The 25,426-nt window shown below is 37.9% G+C and overlaps 1 protein-coding gene across 1 annotated transcript in view; it reads left to right on the top strand.

Moving 5' to 3' along the window:
- The window catches only part of LOC140145360 (neuronal acetylcholine receptor subunit alpha-7-like), a 45,383-nt gene that overhangs the window by 14,503 nt on the left and 5,454 nt on the right, over positions 1-25,426 (top strand). The window contains exons 4-6 of the mRNA XM_072167111.1: positions 6,163-6,272; positions 6,844-6,873; positions 22,275-22,804. Coding sequence (XP_072023212.1) covers positions 6,163-6,272; positions 6,844-6,873; positions 22,275-22,804 — 670 coding nt within the window. The remainder of the gene's footprint in view (positions 1-6,162; positions 6,273-6,843; positions 6,874-22,274; positions 22,805-25,426) is intronic.

A 25,426-nucleotide genomic window follows, 5' to 3' on the forward strand; every position in this document is an offset into this window, starting at 1 on the left:
ATGCATATTTGCATAATTAATTAGCATTTATGCAAATTAGCTCATTAATTATGCAAATATGCTAATTAGGTGGCGGCTTCACTATATAATACATTAGAACATATTAGAAACACTTTGACCAAGTTTCAGGCCAAAAGTATGCGAAATAAAAGTACCCTGAACATTTATGCATTGATTTTTAGCAAAATATTGGCAAAAATTACATATTAATGAGCCCTTCCAGTCCTTTTGGCTCATTAACTCTATTGATTATTGACAAAAACAATAGGATACAAAAGAAAATATAAATTGATGTATTATGGAAACCGTATGTCCGATTTGCTCCAAACAAAAGGCATATTGATCAGTGTACTTTACCCTACTTAATTAATCTGTTTAAAACATGCTCAAATCATTTTCTAATTTCTAGAAAATGCATCCAATACCACCTTAATATCAACTTTTTACAGTATGGATCCCGGACGAGCCCCCAATTTTGTTACGAGTCGTACCTGACTCAAGGCCAAAATCACCTTTTACCCGAACTCACACGAATGCACAACACAAATACACTATTTGATTAAGCTAACAAAATCCAAGTCTTTAATTGAAAACAAAGTATGATTGGTACATTATAACAACAATATTGCATAAAATCACACAATCACAGTTTTACTCTATCAGTACTTAACCAGCGGTCTTCTTGTTGGTGATCCCAAAGTTCTTGCAATGTTCTGGACGACTGATGTATATATCCTTATTCACTTTTCCTGCGAAAATCAGCGAAGTCCATTGTACACTTGCGTTTATAAATATCCTTGCGTATGAAATCCTCACACGAAAATGATGCTGCTTTCTCTAATCACTTATATTCTTGCGCTGCTTTCAGATAATCTCGTGGTTCAGTGGTAGACTTTTAGCGGGAGGCCCGGGTTCGATTCTCGGTGGTGTTGTTTCAATAATTTTTTTTCACATTTATTTTTATATGAAAATGTATATATTACATTGGGAAATATATTTTGTGCAATTTTTTTCTATAACGGGGCCAATAACAGCTAAAAACACACCTCGGCTCGGGAAATAAATTACGTCCAACTTAACCCTAACCACCAATATTCAATTAGAGGGCGCTGTAAAAATGAAACGCTGAAGACAAAAATAAAGAAATACATAAGGGGAGAAATAAATACAGAACAAGACCTTATTTTCTCAAGCATGCTACGAGGAACATGAAAAAATATAAGAAAAATGCCCCCTCTACAAAATTAATTAATTAATTAGTTAATTAAAACTACCATAATGAAAACTCTTTTTTTTTCATTTACAAAAATCATAAAATAAATGAAAATGTTTAATGTACATGATGATACACACAAAATTAAAAGAAAATATTTCAGGGTCGAATTAAAACAAAAAGAATGAGATATTGTGTCGAGAATGATGGGCGTAGTGGTCACTCCCTTTAAATGATCGGCCACTGTCTGCCAAACCTAATACCCTTGAACATAAGCGCCATGGCTACAGAGCGCATAGCTCTGTAGCCATGGCGCACCTATACGCCCTAATCCGAAACCACCGCTGCTCACCACAACCCCCAAAACCATTGCTCGTCTGGGTAATAACAAAAGAATGAAATATTGTGTCGAGAATGATGGGCGTAGTGGTCACCCCCTTTAAATGATCGGCCACTGTCTGCCAAACCTAATACCCTTGAACATAGGCGCCATGGCTACAGAGCGCATAGCTCTGTAGCCATGACGCACCTATACACCCTAATCCGAAACCACCGCTGCTCACCACAACCCCCAAAACCATTGCTCATCTGGGTAATAACAATGCATGTGTGCAAGTGGCGTTACTGTCATTTGTTATTTGTGGGAGAGTAGCATCTTGACTTCTAATTACGTTTTTGATCCATGCGACGCCTACCTGTCCTTTGAAACCAGAAGGTTTATGTGCCATGTAGAGGCATGGTCATTGGTCAGTCATGCTTGTGACCAAGAAGAAAGAAGAAGAAGAAAGAACATGTAATACACAGCTGTGTAAGAAGATCCTGTACGATGACAAACACAGCCATGTCACGGGTGTGTAAAGAAGAAGATCATGTAGGATGAAATACACAGTCGTGACTATCTATTTCACGGCTGTATAATAATGAGGAAGTGCCAAGCTGTAAATGATCTGTCCCAGAACAATGCCAAATATGGATTGTAATGTTACGATCTAGTGCCGCCATTGTCATAGCAGGGTATTATTATGCAATACTCATGTCCATATTTGGCACTTTCTTTGTCTGATTATACAAGAGCTTGCTTATCGATTTATACACTAGCTCACATAATTATGTAAATACAAGTAAATTAAATGGCATACCACACAAATTAACCTGAAAGAAAGGTCCAGCAGCTGCTATTCAAATCTACACATAGAAAAATAGGCAAAAGATGGGAAAGGGCATCATATACGCGTACCAATCGAAGTTCAAAATACATGAAAGAAATAATCTCACATGAAGTTAAAATTGTTCTTAAATTAGTACACGGTTCATGTGTATACGAGCGATACGTTCACCAGTTCAATGAATATTAGTATACAGCAGAGCGAACATATCACAAGTGCCAATGATGGCAGTGCATGGGGTCCTGTCAATGATAGCTTAAGCTTCCCGAGAAAATCTAGGGACATGAATATATGAAGGGGCATGTGGAACAAGAGGCTTAATGAAGTAGTCAACATATATACGATACCAGATACGATAGGTCGACCAGGATTTCCAGGCGTGTGGATCTTGTGGGCTTGGGCAGCTTTTGAATCAGGCAGCTTTTGAATTTGTGGGCTTAGTTAAGAAATGAGATCAGAATCAAGAAGAAATTCATAGTTATGTGCGATTTTTGAAACACTTCTTAGATTCATGGATGAACTTCTCAAGTTATAATTTATTTATATGTTACGTGTTGCAGGGTTATTATTGTACAAATAGTGCTATATAACAATTACGATAATGGATACATTTAATCATATCTTATTCGTTGTTGTACTATGTAATGCGTATATATGATGGAATATATTGGATGTTTAAGGTTGAATCACAAAAATCTTTATTTTCTTGATTTATTTTCGAAGCATAAATACCTCTTGCAAGTATTACTGTGCCAATACTTCTTTATTTAATATGACTATTTGAATGGATCATCGTTCTTGAAATTATTTCCTAAAATGCACTATCGGCTGCTTGTTCACTCAGGAAAGAGGTTACTGATACTACCTTGGTATGTGGGAGTAAAGATCGCTTGATATTCCCGTCAGATACACACATTAATGTCTCGCTAATCACTGATGCACCACAGCCATCTCCACATGTCTCTTCTTTGCACACCATTAGGTAGAATATAAAGACATTAACTCATCAAATTTGAATTGCTTTTCTACATTGCAATAATACCTTTTTGTTTTATGTATACATCTGACAATTTGAGGTTTAATTTGATTAATTAAAGAAAAGAGAGCTAGATATAAGTTTAAGCAGTTTATTGCAAATTGCCGCAGTAATTATCAACATAATTTTTTTTTGCAGTAACTTGGCGTTACACGTACGTGATCACGTTCCACTTTGTACCAATGTTACTGGTTCTGTGATATAAAGTCTGCACAAAAAGTAGCTCAGCTGTTATAAATACGCCTATAGATTCAGAACTAATAATTGTTTTCACAATATTGCAACATAGCGAGAAGGATGATTTATTTACACGCATTTTGATACCCTATTGGTCAAATGTCGTTCAATATTAACAACACAGTAGTGCTTTTACAGAAAAATACCCGAATTTAAAAGTAGCAGTTTACAGCGATCAATGGTTATAATGCCAGCACTGTAAACACGTAAAGCCCGCGATTATCTTCGCGCTTACTTCAAATCAATACAAATAACTGCAACTTTTAAATTGGGGTATTTTTCTTTCAAAACATGTCATTGTCAATATTGAACAAAATTGGACAAATGGGGTATCAAAATGTGCGTAAATAAATCATCCTTCTTTTTATGTTGAAATATTGTGAAAACAATTACTAGTGTTGAATCTATAGGCGTATTTATAACAGCTGAGTTACTTTTTGTGCAGACTTTATATATATTATATAGCTCCAAAGTGCATTACGTGGACATTGCCTTGAACATCGACCCAGAAAGACCGTGGAAACAAATCGCTGATAACATATATTCGAAATGATCGTTCATCTGTTTAAACCAATCAATAGCACAATAGGGCGTAGTGCTATTGTGATATTGAGTGCTATTGTGATATTGAGTGGTTAAAACTGGTGAAATATTAAGAATGATGAATATTATATGACCAGTGACTTTTACCACTGCTACTATTACTACTTTGTGTCTCCCAAAAAACATCACTGCGCACTCTATTTCTCCTATTTTAGAAAAGTTAATCAAATATATTTTGTTATGTAAAGAACATAACAAAATATATTTGATTACCTTTATATCTAACCTCGTTAATTTTAAAATCCGAAATATACACGTATCACAATCGGCTCACACCTTTTGAATGCTACGTTGTTCATTGATTACGCATTCCATAATACAAATCGCATACAATAGGCACTTTCGAAATTGATTCCATGTGATTTACATAGGTAAAGCTCTCAAAGTTCGTTAACCGCCAAGGTGCAAGTTTGACTGGTTCTGACGATTAGTGATACGAGTCAAGATGAGAGTCAGAGGTTTATTCCAGGTCTTCCGCCCCTTGTTCTTTTTGCACGATCAAAAGCTTTAAAAACAACTACACTACATTTTCGCCATACTGCAAGAGTTTCTAGAATGCTGTTAAAATAAGAAAATGTTTAATGCTAATTTATTGCACATTCTAGGGAAGCGTGGTTACCTTTTAAAATAACCGAGTGAGAGGGTTTTCAAGAAAATATTTTTCCTGTCAAAACTGAAGCATCATCTGTATAAAAGAAAATATGAATATTAACTGCACATCATAATAACGATTCGTGATACCCAATTGTAGCACATTTGATGTCGTTTATGAGGCAGATAATTTTATTTCAATTTTATATACGCCAAAATATTTTTTTAATTGAGCAAGAATAAAAATAGAAAAAACGTTGAAAATTCTATATAAAAATTACATTAGACCCCGCCAAAGATTACTGTTTCGTTTTTATGGTAATCTAATCTTTTATTTCCTGAAAAAACATTTCGGGTATAATGTGGATTTTTTTTATATAATTGATAAAAACATCGAACGTGTATACAAGAAAAATGGTATGTTCCTCTATAGTATTTTACTGACCATGGAAATGTACTGACACACGAAGACGTGTCAAAATCGATATAATGTATTGTCCATATAGACGCCCATTTATCATGTTTAATGTCGGATTTAACAGGAATTCAGCGCTATTAATACACATTAATGTTTTTAGGCAAATAAAATTCCAAAATATGGTACGTTTTCTGCTTTTGCTTGTCACGTGGTAGGCCTATGTTGAAGTTGCGATTATATGTTCAAATAAGTTTCAAATGGATACCAACAAGACAAGTGGCCGAGTGGTCTAAGGCGCTAGGCTCATAGAGTTTCCAAAGCGGTGCGCCGTGAGTTCGAACCCGCATCTGCCAAACTTTAAAAAGAATTAAAATTAAAATTTTCTTTTTTAAATTTCTTATTGGGGAATTGTGACTGGGAGAATTTATGTATGGCGTGGAGTGGTGTGAAAAACAACCACGGCCACGGAACAATATCATTATGAATTATGAATAGTGTTGGTCACATTTTTTTTCTGATGGCGTTGACTGTCCTTCATAATCAGTAGTTTCATTCTTTATAAAAATTGCGTAACGTGGAAAATATTACTATCAAAATTACACAAATTCACCACAGATCTCTATTAACAAAGACAATTGATGTAAAAATAGCTAAAACAGCTAAAAAATGTGGTTTATATTAATGAGCGACTTGTCGTGCCTTCTTTTTATTTGATGCATGATTACTCTAAAGTTGATTTAAATGCATGTAGTAATGTTGAACTCATTTCCGTTGTCTCATTATTTGCTGTGGTGTTGCGAAAAGGGACCTCTTTGGGACCCTTGCGCACTCCTATGGGATGCTATTATATATAGCAGTGACTGATTTTTAAAAAATAATTATATTATATACTATTCAGCACTGGCGGGATGAATATTTAACATGGAACAGTAGTGAATACCCGGATGTGGATAGACTGAATCTTCCGGTTAAAAGCATATGGCGTCCGGACATTAATCTATATCAAAAGTAAGTAGAATACTTTAATTTAATTAATATAATGTCCAGGCAAGCAATGATCATTTTGTTTCGTGTGGCAATTATAAAGCCATTCATATTGTCTATTTAAGTTGAAGTTTTCAATAAATTTATGATTATTTGTTTTCCAAAAGCACAAACCTGACCAAGCAGTTCAAATTCACTGCCCAAAGTGTCTTCCAAATTGCAATATTTATTTAATCGTAGTACGTGTATCCTATAATAGGTTATAAATGCAAAACGCAAAAACGATTATTGCACAGAACATTCAACTTCATTGCGAGGATACAGACTGGATGTAATAAAATTGCATTTTTTTAATGTTATGTTTTTATTTGGTTTAACGCACATTATATTTCCTATAATATGTAGTGTCTATTTCTAAATGTGAACTTCTTGGTACTACTTGTGCTTTGTTTTTATGTTAAGTCTTAGCATTTAGACTATTTGCTTTGCATTTCTTTGAACTAACGTTCCTTACCGAAATATCAGTTAAACCATTGAGAGCCTGATATGTAGTTCTCACACATTGAAGTATTCCCTCTTTCATATTTTCTTAAAGCTTCGAAAATGGTTATGCTTCAATTGAAGGGTAAATTGCCAATCCAATTATTAACTGCATGTTATTTTTGACATTTTGTTAGCCTTCGTACCTTATAGTGGCACAGTATGTACATTAATGAGATCCGATGACAAGTCTACAAGGCAAACCTTGCTACTATCATGTTGCTGTTTAAATGACATTTTACAGAATTACAAGCATTGAATATATCTTTCTTAAATTTAACGGATGCATTATAATTATTGCCTTAACAAGATTGTTTTACCACGTTTCATATTAAACTGAGTCGTTAAAATGTATTCATTGTTTGACACCATCAATTACATAATACATTTTTTGTTAACGTGTATTGCACAGGTCAACAAGAGCACAAGCTTTCAAGTTAATTGCTGCTAAAATTTAGTAATTGCCGTATGTAGTTTGAAAAGTATTTTAAATTTGTTGCTTGCGTACCAATGTAAGATGACGTTAGAATAGCCATAGATCACCGGTAAGGAATGCTTTTAACACCTACTGTTCCATTGGTTTGTATTAGCGTACATGATGTGCCATAGTGTGTTTACGGTACAGTTCATTCATCAACTTTTCACCCCATTTTCATTCTTTCAGCAATATCTGTCCCATTATTACAATATTGATATATTCTAAAACTTGTCTAGTTATTTATTTTTACCAAATTGCGCTTTTCTGTTTATAATTATTTGCCCTTTTATAGGATTACATTAAATGCGAAATTCAAATAATTGCAAGACACAATTTACGGATTTTGCACATATATTTTAGGTAAATATAGTTAGTATGTATACAATGAAAGTTTTAAGAACAAGTCATCAGCGTTGTTAGCCTTTTAGTTTGAGGGGCAAAGCTACATTTGGCGTCTCCATTTGTCATTTTCATCCAATTTATAGGCATTTTAGTGACTCTTTCCCGCCCCATTTTCATCCCTGAATATTTCGGGGGCTATGAGGCACGTATAAACCAAACTTGTCCGGGTACAGTTTTCAGTGACCAATTTGGTTATGGAAGGCATGTTGAAATTTCAGGTCACTGAAAAAAGAATAAAGTCTTTCAGAGGTCAATGTTTACAGCAACCGAGGATCGACGGTAAAAGAACAGTGATCAGGAGCTATTCTGCCAAAAACATTATATCTTATTGAATTGAACGTCTGCCTTGATTTTTAATGCCTGGCAATCTGAGGCTACTGGACATATTATGTATTTTCCATGATGACAAATTGTTAACTAGACCATGTAAACAATTGAAAACCACCCAAATCCATGGAAAGTTAGATTTACCTGGTAAATAGGGCAGGTTTCACATGCAAATGAGTGGGTTAAACTATATAAGGTATGACGATTAGCATTTAGGGGACCTCGGGGGGGTCATTTTGTATGCCGGACTTTTGGTTGTTTTTTTAATCACATAGTGTATTCTTTACCCTTTGCGCTCAGTCGTTTTTTCTTGTTCTGTGCCCATTCAGCATTATTTCTGAGTTTTTACAACTTATTTCGTCATCACTGTTGCTATCACCTCAATTTAGCAGGTCAGCCATCTTGCCCTGTTTGCGAGACCATAATATGTGTGCAAAAGCCACCCCGAAGTCCAATGGGCCGTTTTTGGATTTCACATGCTCAATAGACGCACGTAGAAGGTGGATTTGTGTTGTTATTTTATACATAATGATAGGGCTATACAGCCTGTCTCAAAAAACATTGTGCAAGTGAAAAGCGCCCTCTATGGCAATTTAAAAATACCGTTATGACATGATGCTTACATCAACGTCAAGGGCGCAGTCTTAGCTCTCAAATGCCGTTTGTTCTGTTCAATATGCTTGTTTTAATGTCGAGATATGTTTAATTAACAATGAAAGGGTAAAATCACAATTGTGCCACTTTTACTAGGAAGAGGGCTGCACATGTAAATCAATGATAGCTGATGTCGATGCGTCTAATGCACTCCCCCTTCGGGGGTCGTGCATTAGACGCATCAACATCAGCGCGCATGCATTATTTTGTCTAATTTCTCTTCCAACAAGTAATACGCGCTCATTAAACTATAAGTTTGCAATATTTGTTTGTCTTTTAACATGTCCTGAGTGACAAAGAAAACAGTATTTACCATGATAAAATCATTGACATGCACATGTATTTAATTTTACAGCAAATTGTGAAATATCTATTTCTCTTTTAAATTGTTTTAAGTGAAAAAAGAGAATCATATAATTCCTGGATCATGATAAAACAGTAAAAACAGTAAAAACTATTTTTATTGATGTATAATTGATGCGTTCTTTTGATTTCACGAAGGAACTCTTGATAAACTTGATGCTATCATTGATTTACATGTACAGTCCTCTTGATCTTCTCTAGTAAAAGTGGCACAATTGGGAATTTACCCTTTCGTTGTTAACTAAACATATCTCTAGATAAAAACAAGCAAATTGAACAGAACAAACGGTATTTGAGAGCTAAGACTACGCCCTTGACATTTATGTAAGCATCATGTTACAACGGTATTTTCTAATTGCCATAGAAGGCGCTTTTCACTTGCAAAATTTTTTTTGAGACAGGCTGTATATAAGCAAGAATTGTCCATGCTTAACTCAATTTGGCCAAATAGTCCACCCAATTTAAGCAAAATAATGGCTTCACCTAGACAAAATTGCAAACATTTTTGCTGTAACTATCTCAAAAAAAACTCTCCCAAACAACATATCAAAAAGGTAGGAAAAAGGAAGTGGTGGAAAGCATGCTAATTTGCATAAATCCAAAATGGCCGCATTTGTCCATATTTTGGGCATAATAATTATACCGTAGCATATAGACACATGTTTTTCATACAGCTTTCTATCATTTTCATCATTACATCATGTTTTGCATGGCTATACTCACTAGATATGTTTTGCAATTACATTGGTAATATCAAAAGTGACAAATGGTGGTATTTTTTCAAGATGGCCGCCGTTATCCCGCCAAAACTTAACCATCACTCCTTAAAACAGAAATGACCGCTTTTCATCATATTTTGCTCACAAATACATAATAATTTACATGGCTATGCTCAATTCTTGTGTTGAAACTACATTGAGCATGTTAAAAGTGGACGATGATGGTTATTTTTCAAAATCATAATTTGCATGGCTATGCTCAATTCTTTTAAGAATTAAAATGTGTTGAAATTGCATTGGGCATATTAAAAGTGGATGATGATGGTTATTCTTTAACATGACTGCCATTTTCTAGCTTTAATAGATTAGTTAGTACATTGCAAGGCAAAGGATTAGTTGCCAAAAACTTCCTTCACCCAATGGAATTTGGGGAGCTGCACAGATAATTGGTGGATGTTACAATCTAAATGCGGATAGGTGTGCGCCGTTCGGCAGCAACCTAGTTGATGCGATCTGATTGTGATGATTCACCATTGCAGCGAAATTACAGCGCTTTGAGTCCTCTAAGATCTGGATTAAGATGATAACTGAATCAAGGTTAATGATACATATAACAGAAATGATTTATACCTGTAAAAACCGTTCTATAATTGACTGACAAGTCATTTTGATCTGCTAGGTAGCCTATTGTCTAATGTGTTAAACTGGGGCGAATTTGTGCAGTTAATACCCTTGCATTCACCACTAACTACTGAGCAGTCTAGGCCCAGCTTCCTGCATGTCTGTTTTACAGTTACAGCGGATCAAATTCATGAGGGTGTTTAGGGGCTGGTGGCAAGTTTGTTTGCAGACGTTCAAGTTTATCCTCAGATGTAACCCATCCCCATTCTTCTGTATTCAAGCCAAGTTTATGCCTTTCGCCATCCAGTACTGAGTTTGGTAATAAGCACGAGCAATGTGATTCTCAGCTGCTGCTGCAGTCGGGGGTAACGTATATACATGTACATAGGAAGCCCTAGTTGCTACTTTTTCACGGTATCACCTGTAGCGGAGTACATCCAGCCCCTCTTCAGATTGGCCGCCATATAAGCAAGTCAAGGTTTCTTCACCTGCTGAAATGATTTCCTCCTTTGTAGCTTCTCCAGAAAAAAACTTTAGTTTGCTTTTTGAAGTTAGAATTACATCTGAGCTTTTTCAGAGCTGCTCCTTTTCCAACTCCAAACAACCTTGATGTGATATCACCACCTGTAATAGCGTGTATAAAAGGCAAGAAGTAGCATATTTCTGGACCTACAGTGCTTTCTGGAGCCACTTAATATTCCATATTCCGAGCTTCCTGGTAGTGGTCCGCTTTGCCTCTGATCTGAAGTACAAGTTGAAGGATTTGGAATTAACGTGGAAACAAAGGAGCACCAGGAAGTCTGTGTGGTATGTTCAGATGCTGAATCCACTGCAGTTTGGCAAATGAGTAAGTCGGTATCACCTTCTGCATGAATGGTTTGAAATCCATGGAGCTGGAACTTTTCACTGACCATGAAAATGAATTTCTGCTTGTTTCTGCTATTAGCTAAGAAGTGCTTTTTCTTTAGCTTCAGAGGCATACTTCCTACAAACTTAACTTCTACACCCACAACTATATCAGATCGCCGGAGATGAGCAGTATCCTTCGTAGATGGTCCTTCATTGTATCCGTCAAAGACAATTGTAGTGGAGTTTCCAACACTTTTTCTCCACATAGTCAACATACATGTTTATTTATTTATAACATTCGGCCGAAGCCAGGCTAATCCCAATAGTGCTCAGAGGCTACTAAATTTAAGGGACGCCATCCGGATATGACGGGACAGGGATATGGGAAGAGGTCCGATTTTAGATGCAGGAGGAAAACCGGAGCACCCGGAGAAAAACCTGCGAGGACGAGCATGGATCGGCAACCAAACTCACATGTGGCTCCGCGGGGAATTGAACCCGGGCCACAGTGGTGAGAAGCGAGTGAGAAGACCACTACACTAACCCGCCCTCCCACATGTACATGTTACATAATGGAATCAAATGTGGTATTTTGACACCAAGGCAGTCGTTGGATGAGTGCACCACCGTCAAGTACATAATTCATTTCTTCTCTGTTAGATGGTGCCGGCATTTCAGTAGCTTTAGTTGTATTCCAGATAGCATCAGCAAGTGAAGGCTTGTCAGCTTCACTTATGAGCCCAATTGGCTCAAAAAGAGATGATGGATGCGTACTAAGTTCATATTTAAAGTTTTCTGCAACATCCACATCATTACCTGCAGCCATACCCAAGCGCTGGAACAGAAGCTGAGAATCGACACTGACATTCTTTCCATCAACTTTGAGAGACTGCTTGTGGGACATCGTCACCACATGATCCTTTTTCCTGAAGGAGTGTTCTCCAACATTTTGTCCCAGCATGTTAGGATCTTACATTCAGCATCTCCTGCTCTGTCAACCGTAACTTCTTTGCCAGCTGTTTTACCAGTAGCAATGTTTAAGTCTTGTCCAAAGGGGGCAAAGGGGATCCTGTTTTGTAAAACCTCAAGAAGAGTATTTTTGTCTTCTTCATCTCTCATCTGTCTTGATCTTGTCATATCTTTGTGCTGTTTACTTGTTGTGAAGTAGTTATTCTGTTAGTTCTCGCATCGCACTATTAACTTCAGCACAGGCTGGCATGGAAAGCAGCCATCACGTTCGTTGAGACTCGGTCATTCCACGACCTCTTGTCAATCCACCTGTTGCTTTCATACTTCTCATTAGCACTTGCTCAATAACTAGATCAGATGAAAGGCCAGCACAATAGCGATCGCTGCGGCGAATCACATGATAGCCAGAAGGAATAAACATATGGGTGCTGTGCCTGGAGCTGTAACATCTGCTGTAGGTATATATGCACTGATTTAGTGTATAAGTTATGCCCTGCTGCAGCAAAGTAGGGTAGCATTTCCTGAAGTGTCTTAAGATGAAGATGCCACTTTCCAGTACGCTCTGCTTTCAGAAATTGACAAAGCAGGTCGACCATTCTCATATACTGTATCCACAAACGTGCGATTAGGTTACTAGTTAATATGTTGCTTTGATCCTGGAGTCTTTGTTGAACTATTTCAAGGGTACTTTCTGAACAGACTGCATCTACAGAAACCTCATGAGCAATGACTTTGCTCAGCCTCTATGTGATCATCTGTTTGCATACTACAAAAGTCACAGGTGGCTTACTCTCGGTTAGGATGCTTTAAGTTGCGGCTTCCTGATGATCACTTACAACGCTGACCTCCTCCTCAGTTTCAGGTGTGTGGATGGTAAGGAGATGAACACCAAATGCCTCTGCAGTAAGTAATGCATTTAGAGTTGAGTCGCACGTTTTCCACTTCACATGTGTCCAACCACGTTCTGAGCGTGTACCAGTTCCAGCAACTCTTGTAGGCCAGATTCCGCCATGATATGACCAATGCTGCCAAGAAAACTCATCTCTCTATGGAATCCTCCTTTCCTAGCCGCAGAAAAACATCATGGCATTTGTTTCTTCTGCTACATACTTAAGTGTAGTATAAACACAGCTCATGTCCCTTGGGTCATGTCTATCATTAGAAGAAGTGTAACAGAGGACTTTCCTGGATGATTTCCTTGATTGATAGCCTGCCTCATGCCAGACCACCCAGGCCTTGGCGAACGGATGGGCCATGTGACTTTCCAAAGGAGATTTTAACTTCCATGTGGGATCCTTGTAGCTGATAGTGGCAGTTCGTGGTAGACCATCGATAATATGAGCGGCTTGCTAAAGTAGTGTATATCAATCTTGCCGACCGCAGCAACATCTTCAGCAGTAGCTGATATTCTTGCTACTGATCTGTTGCGTTTCATCTCAGGTATCAGTGCTGCAATAATCCCCATTCCATCCAGTGTCTTGACATTGTGGTCAGCATTGTCTGCCACAAATTGGGCCGGAGTGATATTTGCACCTTCCAAAAAAACAATTGCCAATTTTGCCGCCCCTGAAATTCACTTTGCCCCCCCCATGCCCCCATGCCCCCCCGAAAAATATTCCTGGCGCCGCCACTGCTTCAGAGTAGGAAGAACAAACCCCACTTCTGTTTAAGGAACTGGGATCCGAAGTCATGATGCATCTGAACTACAAGACCAACTTGAAGGGGTGCTATAATAACTTGTGGTCGAGCTGCTTTAATAATGGCCTGTCCTATTGAAGCAATCTTAAGCTCTTAACTAATCAATAAAAGCTAGATTTCGGCGGGAAAATGGCAGTCATATTAAAGAATAACCATATCATACACTTTTAACATGCTCAATGTAATTTCAACACAATAATTGAGCATAGCCATGCAAATTATGATGTATTTGTGGGAAAAATATGTTGAAAAGCGGTCATTTCGGTTTTAGAGAGTGATGTTTAAGTTTTGACGGGAAAACGGCGGTCATCTTGAAAAAATACCACCATTTGTCACTTTTAATATTACCAATGTAATTGCAAAACATATGGGTGATTCCATAAGTAAGGCACCCACTTTGTAATATGCCTATGTTGGCCCTAAAATCAGTAAATTAACTTTTCTTTGAAAATAATCTTTGAAATTCTGCATATTGAGTAAGTCCCAAACAAAAGGTGATAAGCAAATAATTCTGAACTAAAATTACAACAAATTAGCACCCAAAACTGTGGTTTAGGTATAAAAATACAGGTTCCCCGTGTAAGCGGGACACCAAAATGCAAAAATGAACATTTGGGCATCTTAAAACATGTTTTTAGGTATTTTATGTTCATTTCACAAAGAAAGGTCATATGACATGCCAAAAACCCACTTAACTAATCAAAAAAACACCTAACCCCAATTTTGGGACAGGAAAATGATTTCTGAAAGTTTCACGAGTAAGCGGGACACGAAATCTTCGTACTCTATTTTTTTCAAAGTGTGTTAGAAAGTGGCCAGTTTCTTTTTCTTTATGTACAGAAACCACAATTTAGAAACAAATTACGTAGAAAAATAGCCAATAACATGTGATTAATGTCTTCAAAAGGAAGCCTCAACATGTCCCGACGTAATATTTGATGGGACACCAAAGCCATCTGTAAAAATTAAGAATGGCCATATTTTTCAAATTTATTATACATTCACCACCTATCCTTTCTAAACCATCATAAGTATGTAAATGCTACCAGAAAAGCCAAAGAAAAGTGTCCAGTGTTGCTTAATATGGATTCCACACTCAAACTAAAGGTTCCTTAGTTCCACATGTAAGTGGGACACCAAACCTTACGCGTGAAACACATTTCTAGATTTCGCTCATGCTAAAAAATCATCATTTTATGTATGATTTCAGTTTATAGTTTTCAAAATTGGTTTGTTTTCTATCATTTATGACCCTCTTTAATCCATTTTACTTCATTGTAAAGCTTTAGGTCTATCAAATTGACAGCAAGGTAAAAATGTCACAATTTTTTGCCCAAAAACTGTCATTTTTACGTTTTTTTCCATCAAAATAATTATACATGTCCCCTTTATATTTGAAAATATTTTTTCACTTTATAATGAAGATACACCTCTGGACAACAGTATTTAAAAGTAACAGTAAGCATGGGTCATGTATTTTCTTAGTATGATCTGATGAAGTTACTGGAAGTGGTATTTTTCCACTGGGTGCCTTATTTATGGAAACACCCATATCTAGTGAGTATAGCCATGCAAAACATGATGTAATGCTTTAGTGTCTAATGAAACGCCTGCTTCATCCAAATTCAAGGTTATATCAGCTTGAAATGACTACAATTTATAGGTTTATGACCCTTTATCACATAAATCTACAAATAAGGTGCACGTTACTGTTTGATGGGAATTCATACTATCAAATCCAATTTTTGGTGACATACCTTGTTACAGTTTCATGCTGCAACGCAGCACTTCATCAGACTGGCAACCTTGCTTTTTCTTCTTTCCTGAAGTTGCTGCCGGTGGCGGCGCCAAAGAAATAGTTCCCTTCATCTCTGTTCATGGTGTTTCGCCCTCGTCGCCTGATCCAAATTGCATCTCGAATCTTTTGTTCCTGTTGGTCTCCCTTGATCTAATTATTAGCGTCCTCCCAACCTATGACATGGTTGTTTTGCGCAACATGGTCTGTAATAGCAGACTTATTTACTTCTGTGGGTGAATGTTTTCTCTGTGACCGGGTGTGTACCCCGCGTGCTGCCTTCTCCGCTTCTCCTTGATGTTCCTTGAGGCGTGTACCAAACAAGCGTGAAGGTTCACCAATGTAGGTCTTGTTACAATTCTTGCATGGGATTTCATAGACGCAGTCCGAGGTTTGTGATATGTCCCGTTGGTCCTTAGGGTGAACTAAGATATTGCGAATTGTTTTATGTGGTTTGAAAGCTGTCGCTACATCGTGCTTGTTGAAAATCCTCCTAACTTTGTGTGATAATCCTTCCACAAAAGGAACCACGACCAACCGACTTGTTCGTGTCGCTTTTCTTTTTAGACTTTTTCTGCTGACTGGTCTTGTCCTTGCGTGTCTTGTTGAAAGCCCAATCAGGGTATCCGCATTGTTTCAGCGCATGTTTAATTTTACCCTCTTCGATTGCCTTGTCCGCTGGTTCTGTGACTACTTTTTCTTTCCTGTCCATGAGCGTATTCACAACACTGCTTTTATGTTCTAATGGATGGTGAGATGTGAAATGCAAGTACTGGTCCGTATGAGTTTTTTTCCGGTACACAAGTAACTTGATTGAGCCGTCTTCTTTGCGAGTAATGAGGGTACCTAGGAAGGGAATGTGACCTCCTTCTTCTGTCTCATGAGTAAACTTGATGTTCCCTGTAATGTCAATTTGATTGATGTGGTCTGTTAATTCGGGCGCGGCCCCCTTGATGATAATTTCTAACACGTCGTCGACGTAACGTTTCCACATTCTAGGCTTGCATGTGATGGGGGATGTAGCTACTGCTGGTTGTTCCAGCCATTCCATGTATAAATTAGCTACAATGGGACTCACCGGTGAACCCATGGCCGTACCAAACTTTTGTTGGTAGATAGTGTCCCGGAAACTGAAATAAGTAGTTGTTAAGACAAATTTCAAAAGTTCCATAATGTCCTCGACACTAAGTGCGGTACGATCATGTAGAGTACGATCTTGGTCTAGACGATCTTTTATTATGTCCAGAGCCATGTCAATTGGAGTGTTAGTGAAGAGCGAGACCACATCATGTGATATAAATTCCTCCTCATATGCGATCAATATTCCTGATAGGTCATCGGCTAAGTCCTTCGAATTCTTAACATGATGCTGCGTTAAGCCTACAAGCGGACCAAGAATGGTGGCTCACTCCCAGGACGTAGCGTAACTAATGGAACCGGTGTAATCCACAATGGGTCTTAGGGTGTGCCCTCCTTATGAATCTTCGGCGTACAATAAATGCGAGGTGTATTTTCCGCAGTTGGGTATAAACGCCAGTACTCTCTCTCCGAAAGACCAGTTTTCTTTTATAACGAGCTGTAGGGTCCGATTACAGTTTTTCATATTTCTTTTCGTCACTAAGCATGGTGGTAACCTTCTCCTCATACTGATCTTTATCCATCACTACTGTCGCTCGGCCCTTGTCAGTTGGAAGGATCATGATAGAACTTTCCTTTTTCAACTGATTTAAAGCTTTCTGTTCATCCTTGTCAAGATTTGGCTTTGGATTATTTGATGATATAATCGCGCCCACAATCTCCGCTCTAACGATATATTCTTCCAATACTTCGCCATCGATCTCTGTTGAAACAGCGTAATTCAGGCCCTTCGCCGCCACCGGCAGCAACTTCATGAAAGAAGAAGAAGCAAGGTTGCCAGTCTGATGAAGTGCTGCGTAGCAGCATGAAACTGTAACAAGGTATGTCACCAAAAATTGGATTTGATAGTATGAATTCCCATCAAACAGTTATAATAATTGACAATCCAGATGAACCTAATACAACATAAGGTGCACGTTATACTGTATTTTGATGTGGCAGTCTTACTCATACTCATTGGATATTGATGGGTACCAATAATTTTGATACACCCTGTATGGAGTCCATATTATATCCGAAATGGATATAGGTGTAGGTCTGACACTTTCACGGTCAGGGGCATCCTGTGAGAGCAAAATGTAACAAATATGGGGTCATAGGGTGAGAGCATTATTTTTTTGCATTCATTGAGAGCACAATAACAAAAATATGAGATCATTTGGTGAGAACATGACATTTTAATATGGAATCTTTGGGTGAGAGCGAAAAGAGTGCCACAAAAACCTCGAACATTGAATTGCTAGTTCGAAATGGCTTTAAATTTCTTTGTTTGTTTTTCAAAATAAGTAACAAAATCAGTGATAAATGAAAGTTGATGTTCAAATTGAAAAATAAGGTGACAGATCAAATGGAAAAATAAGGGGTCTTTGGTTGACAGAGAATGTGTTAGTAAACCAAGAATGGGGCCTTTGGTTGACAGCTGAAAAGGAGGGTCTTAACAGCCCTACATACGCGTCACCTCCACAGTGGGAGTGCCCCGAGCCTATTGATAGCTCTCTATTTTATTATCCACATGGACGTTACACTGTGTGCCGAATATGCTAATTAGAGACGCATTTTCATTGTTTGTAAATCAGCTTTTCTTATACACGGTTATTTTAGACATGGAAAATATTTCCTTATTTAAGGATTTTGTGACAAGTTCGCGTTAATGCTGCCAACCAATTTATTTTGGTTAATTCGGGTATGCTGAATTCAAAACCTTTGTATGCCAAGCTATATTGGAACTCCTTGACCCTAAAAAAATACACCCAAAGCCCCCTACATGCTCAAATAGGGGGGGGGGGGCAAAAATGAAACATGCTCCAATTTCATTGTAAAACATGTCTAAGGATCACAAAAATGTAACATATTTGCATGTAGGACATATGTGACCCGGCAGCACAAATGAGCCGTAAATTCCCTAAATTGTATTCTGAGGTGTAAAATGTGTAAGAAAGTCGTATTTATCGGTAACTTAAGCTGGCCCGATATCGATCTCATTTTGATAGTGAAACACTAATCAATTATCCTATTGTTGAAGTGGATCATAAGCTTCTACCTTAGATGGCTATAGAACTTTTAATAGCTCTGGGTCTTGTTTGCTTTTGCTAAATCCTGTTCAAGTGGTGGGTTACCAGGCATTGTATTTTGTATAGGTATGCATAACCAACAATTAACAATGAGAGAACTTTCTTAAACCTCATTGACTTGGGGATGATTTGAAATCATCGCCAATTATGACTGTATGGTATTTATTGCCAGCAATGTGGAAAAAGAGACACATATAGAAACGAAAAAAGCTACAATTTTGTTGAAGGAGCAAAGTTTAACAAACCATAACCCCGCTTCTGGATATCGTTTGAAGTCAAATGATATACCATTTTTAAATTTATGATGTTTATTTTTTAAACACGAAATAAAACGAAATTGACCGAGGGAGGAATTTACGGCTCATTCGCCGTGAACGGTCACATATAGTTACGAGGCTCAACAGGTCGAAGGTCAGTTTTCATGCTATACAAGGGTGAAAAATTAAAGTTGCTTCGATTTTCGTAAAATGGATGGAAACTGTTCCTCAAGTTCAAGGAATTAAAAGAATAGTTTTACTATCTGCGATGTCAAGTTCAGAAGATATAGGGTGAGTCAAAAAAAGTGCAATAGAGCAAAGAATCGATATTTATGCAAGAACCAAGTCGAACTTTCCCATTATTGAAAGTTTCTATAAATGCCACACTCAATAGTCACCTTCTGTAAAAATAATATGAAGTGAATCGCGACTACCGTTTAATTTTCATGAGTCCTTTTGCTGCGATACCCAATTTCGTTATTTGTCTACAAGGTACCACGTATTTTGAACGAGAGCACACAATGCACGGTAAAGGCACGAGCTCTGAAACTGAATTTAACTTAAATAAGGTTGATGTTTGCGTAATTTTAATTTCTTTTTTCCTGTTCAAACAAACTTTCTAACATTACTTAAGTCCTTCATACCTCACTCGACTCCAACTCCAATTTTTTTTAAATCCCAATATGGAACCTACTAGATATTTTGTAATTCACTCCACTTCGCGCATTTCATTTTGACATTTGAAAAATCCGCCTGCAAATTTGTATGTTTTTGATAAAGAATAAACATCTTTAAAGTAAAGGTAAAATGAAAATAACAGCAACATAATGTTTCTTCTCCTTAAACAAGACCACGGGCAATAACACTTTGGGTGCTCCATTTTCTTTCAATGCCAATGAGGTTAAGAAAATGGCAGCTGTTCCATATCTACCTTACACAGAGTGGGCTGACATTAAAATTTTAGACGTCTCTTGGACAAACATTAAAATTGGGTATCACTATGTGTCATAAAAACAACACGGGAAATGCCAATTCCTTGATTTTTCACACAAGGTCACTGATGGATATATACTATATAAAATGTTTTACAACCAAAAAGTTCAACTCGGTTCTTAAATAAAACTGGATTCTTTTCTCTATTGGACTTTTTTTGACTCACCCTGTATATGAAAAATAAATACAAATTCCATTGAATGCTAAGAAATCCTACATATCTTTTACTCTTTGTTGTGTAACATGCTAACTAGACATCGCAGATAGTGCAAACTATTCTTTCCCCCTCTGAAACCTCTTAGCTACGCGAACAATTTACGTCAACTTTTACGAATATTGGAGCAATTTTTAGTTTTGACCCACAAACTATTAGCAATCGACTTGTGAACTTTTGTTCCCCTTAATTTCTTAACGATAGGTCGTACACGCACAAACATATTTCTGTGATACGTGTGGCCAGACGCGTAATACAGTCATGCACAAAAGTTTGGAATTTTTTGTTTGCATAGCCCGGATTTTAAGTGCAGACGTGTAATTTGACATGTTTGAAAGTGTTCCTGGAATAAAATTATTTTTTGCCCTTATGCTATCCTATGGGGTCATTTGGGGGGTGTTTTTGAGGGTTACGGATTCATCAAATCAAATTTCTCGGCCATAGTGCGTCTTGAAGATGGTGAGCCTGTGAAAGAATATGCGCTTTATATTCCACCACATGGGAAGAGGAAACCGGGACGGCCGCGCACACTGTACCCACAGTATGTCCAGCACCTCCTGGGAGATACTGAAGGGATGCTGCAGCCAAACAAAATTGTTTCGCTTGCACACTATCGCATTAGTTGGAGAAAGCTTGTAGTCGCATGCTCCGCAGCCGACTGATGATGATGATAGTCTTTGTCAAAGACTACTCACGATTTAGGGGGAAACGAGAAGGGGCGCCACCATGAACAGAGATGAAGGTCAATATCAGCTTTCCCACATTTTTGATGAACTGCTACATCCTGTGAAAAATCCATCAAAACATCCAACAGGAAAAAAATCAACTGGCAACACAGTCAACAAGTCAATCACCAAGAAATCAATAGGTGATTGGATGTCCAGTTCACAGTAGCAGTCTTCATTCTCAACCTTTTGATTGACTTTACTCTACCGATCCTGATGAATTTGTTCAACCACCGTTGTGACATAATGCTTACATAAACGTCAAGGGCGTTGTCTTGGCTCTCAAATACCGTTTGTTCTGTTCAATTTGCTTGTTTTAATCTCGAGATGTGTTTATTTAACAACGAAAGGGTAAAATCACAATTGTACCACTTTTACTAGGGAAGAGGGTTTTACATGTAAATCAGTGATAGCATGAAGTTTATCAAGACTTCCTTCGTGAAAACCTTGTAGGCATTCTTTCGTGCATTAGTTATTCGCTGATACATATGGGCTACATAGAAAAGGAGCAATGGACCATTTAACCACAATTTTTTCTGTCTCCCAGGGGAAACAACTCAGGCTCTGGCTCCTCCCCCTCCCTAGGATTTAAAAGTAACACATATTGTAGACACTATTGCTTGCAATAATTATTCGCTATTATAGATACCCAAAAATGGGGTAATTTGCACCGCTTTTTGGCAATATTTTCCGTCTCAATGGAGGGTACACTCCTTACCAATCCTTGAATTACCAGCGCTATTCGCTTTCCACTATTTTTCCGTACCAGACAGATTTCATTTCTGAATCCGCGTCTGGTAAAGATGTGTAATGAATTCTGGTTTTATCCACATAATTTGAAATAAGAAGAGGCTTTTGACCATGATGACTAATTTTACCATTGCTAATGCTCTTCAAATTGTTATTTCTGCCTGCAAGTTTTGCTTCGCATTTTAAAGCAACGCTGGTTATCCCGGATTAGCTGTTTATAAAGAGTTATCTGAGAAAAAACATTAATCGATTAAACTCTAAATAATAATTCAGAAGGACCTAACACGAATTTGTTCATCTAATTCTGTTTTCATATTAATTTGCATGCTATTAATTTCATTCTATTGTGTTAGTATTCCCTATTATCTGTAGCGTCTTTGTCCTCCATTTTCAATGCTGCATACAATGAGAATCATATGACGTTAATTTTCTCTGTTTTGCTTTTTTTTCTGTATTTGTACAGTGTTGATAAAGAATTTGAACATATCAAAGAAGTGACAGCAACGGTAACACCTGGCGGGAATGTGACTTGGATGACTCCGGTTATTTTACTAACGTCATGCCGCATCGACGCCCGTTTCTTCCCTTTTGATACCCAACATTGTGAACTCCGATTTGCCTCCTGGTCCTACGATATGAACAAACTTGATCTGCGCATTTGGTATCAAAAAGACGAACGTGTGGAATTTGTTGAAAATGGCGTTTGGGAACTGAATGACCTGCGGGTTGATCGAGCACTTCGAGGGTGCCAAGATGGTCGAGATGCAGAGATTGGATACCTGGTGCTCTTAAACAGACGGCCGATGTTCCATGTCTTAAGTGTTATTTTGCCTAGTGTACTGCTATCTCTAATGAATTTAATGGTATTCATGCTACCTACGGAGTCTGGAGAGAAAGTGTCACTTGGCATAACAAATCTGCTTGCATTAGTATTGTTTCAGCAACTAATTGGTGATTCCTTGCCACCAACAACTGACTTTCAACCAATAATAAGTACGCAAGCTAAGGCATTATATTTTTTCACGTTGTTCGATGTTTCTAAATATCAGTGGCGTAACTAGACATTTTCAGGGGGGGGGGGGCAAGCGAGGGCAAACGTAATAAATGAGGGGGGAGACATCGTTCATGCTGTTTGGGTTTGTAAGCGCGTCAACACCCTCGTCGCACCTTTGTCCCCAACCTTTGCCCTCCTTTACACACTAAGATTTGGGGGAACCAGAATTTAAAACCTTAAATTGTCTTATCATATAATGCGAGCGAAGCGAGTAGGAAAGTTTGCATATTTGAATGTGTTCCTAATGTTTTCCTACACTTTTTAGGGCGTAATATAGAAACGGTGCCCAAAATCGCTTGCCCTCCCCTCCCCCCACCTTTTGGCGTGCCAAAATATCTTTGCCCCCCCCCCTATAATTTACCATCCCGGAATACACATGGTTATTGCACCACCCCTGAGGAGTCTTCGGATCTGCTTGGAATGTGTCCCCGGAATAACAGTGACATTTATTTCTTTTTGACATTGGAGGGATGGGGTTGGAAAAATTGTCTTGAAGTATAGTGAATCCAGCACCTTTTGGCGACAAAAGAAGTTAATGGTACAAATTCGAAAAAATTAGGTATTTTGAAGCTAAACTGGTGAAATAGGCCTATATGATAAAAAGGTGGAATAAACAATTGGGGTTTTATCATATAATGCGAGAGCAATGGAAGTTCAATGCAAGTTCAATGGAATAAACCATTGGGGTGTCTTTACGTTAAAATGATTAATAACTCTCAGAAGTAGGCCTACTTTACCTTTTTTTTCATGGGGGGGGGGGGGGGCAGGGGAACACTGCTAAATATATTCTGGCCTTTAAACAATTTCTGTAGTTACGCCACTGCTAAATATATTCTGACCTTTAAACAAATTTTGATTTTATATGCCGTAAATACTAATTCTGGAATGTTAGAAACAAATTAGAGATGTTTGGTGTTATGTTGAGACCAGTTAGTCTCTCTATTGCCGGATATAACACGTCTACTCTTTATGGCGATTTTCATCAAGTTCAATTCCATACTCATCTCAAGTGGAGGTCACTTCAAATCATCCCCAAGTAACGTGGTTTATGGATACAGATACCATTCTTAAGTTATGTGACTTGGGGTGATTTGCAGTGACCTGCACTTTGGATGAGTCTGGATTTTATTCTTAGTTATTATGTAAAACGACGACACATGCAGCAGCCGACAAGTGCATCTTTTGATATGGATGTAAACATAATGTGATGTGGTCAAGAAAAATCAGTCGGAACTCGGAAATACATGTTTTACATTCTCAGTTTCTTATTTGATAGTAAATAACATTTGCAAAGCTACATCTTGCAGAAAACCCCATTGAAATTGAGCAACCAGTTCCAAAGATATCAGCAATTATAGAGTTTCCAAAAAAACTGGAAACAAAAGGATATTGCTCAAATATTACAGATTGTTTTTAGAAAACCAAAATATTTGTGGTGAAATGATGGTAAAAACTCACCAACTGACGATTCATCCGTCTTGTTCAGTCAGATTTCTTCAGAGTTGTGCTAGTGTTGGCAGTCCTTGAGTCGGTTTTTAGCAGAGGGTTATAGAGATTGCACAGGTTGTAGTAGTGCCGTACTATTACGCTGACTTTCCTATTCGGGGAGGATGACAATTTCGTCCTTGTCTGTTTAGAAACAGAGCGGTAGACAAAAGACCGTTCCGCTTGTCCAAACACTCAAGTATCAGAAGGATGGTCCACAATAGCGTGATTCACTTAACATGAATTAGGGATTAAAAAGCTGTCAAGTCGAACAATGTGCTTCTTTTGTCAAATTTGCCATCAAGATTTCGCATGGAAACAGTTCAGACCCAGAACACGATCATGTCAGAAATTAATATTTTGTTCTGGGATTGATTATTCGGACTAAGGTTGTAGGTGCCCTCGTCTCGGTTCATGGTGTTATTCATTCCTCTCCTCCTGATCCATATGGATTCCGTTATCCATCGCTTGATACGTACCTCCTCCTTATCTATAATTCTCGACTCCTCTCAGTTAATTAAATGATTACTTCTTGCTGCATGGTCAGCAAGAGCTGACTTATTTTGTTCGCTCTCCGAAACTTTGCGTTCTGATCTGGTAGTGTATTTTCTAGAACAAGCTCTGTCCACGTCCTTTTTATGTTCAGACAGTCTAATGCCAAATTGTCTACCTGTTTCACCTACATAAGTTGACTTACAGCCACTACAAGGGATTTCGTACACACAGCTGGCTGTATCAACAACTTCCCCTTTATCTTGTGGGTGTACCAATAAACGTCTCAGAGTTGTATGTGGTTTCATGGCAAATTCAGCCCGCGGAGCAAATGCGGGCTGAAGTTGCAGGTACGCTGCGGAGTGCTAAGCCTCCCAGTTCAAAATCCCAGAGAAATGCTCTCAGAAATTTACAGAAAGAAAAATCTATTTTGATTCTGCCAGCAGACAAGGGCAAGGCAACTGTTGTGGTTGACACGGAAGATTACGAATCAAGAGTTAATCATCTGTTACAAGATGAAAAGACTTATGAAAAACTGGAATCAGATCCAACACCTAAATACAAAAGACAGCTCATTGGTATAC

The sequence above is a fragment of the Amphiura filiformis genome, unplaced genomic scaffold, assembly GCF_039555335.1.
Source record: "Amphiura filiformis unplaced genomic scaffold, Afil_fr2py scaffold_233, whole genome shotgun sequence".
Classification (NCBI taxonomy): Eukaryota; Metazoa; Echinodermata; class Ophiuroidea; order Amphilepidida; family Amphiuridae; genus Amphiura; species Amphiura filiformis.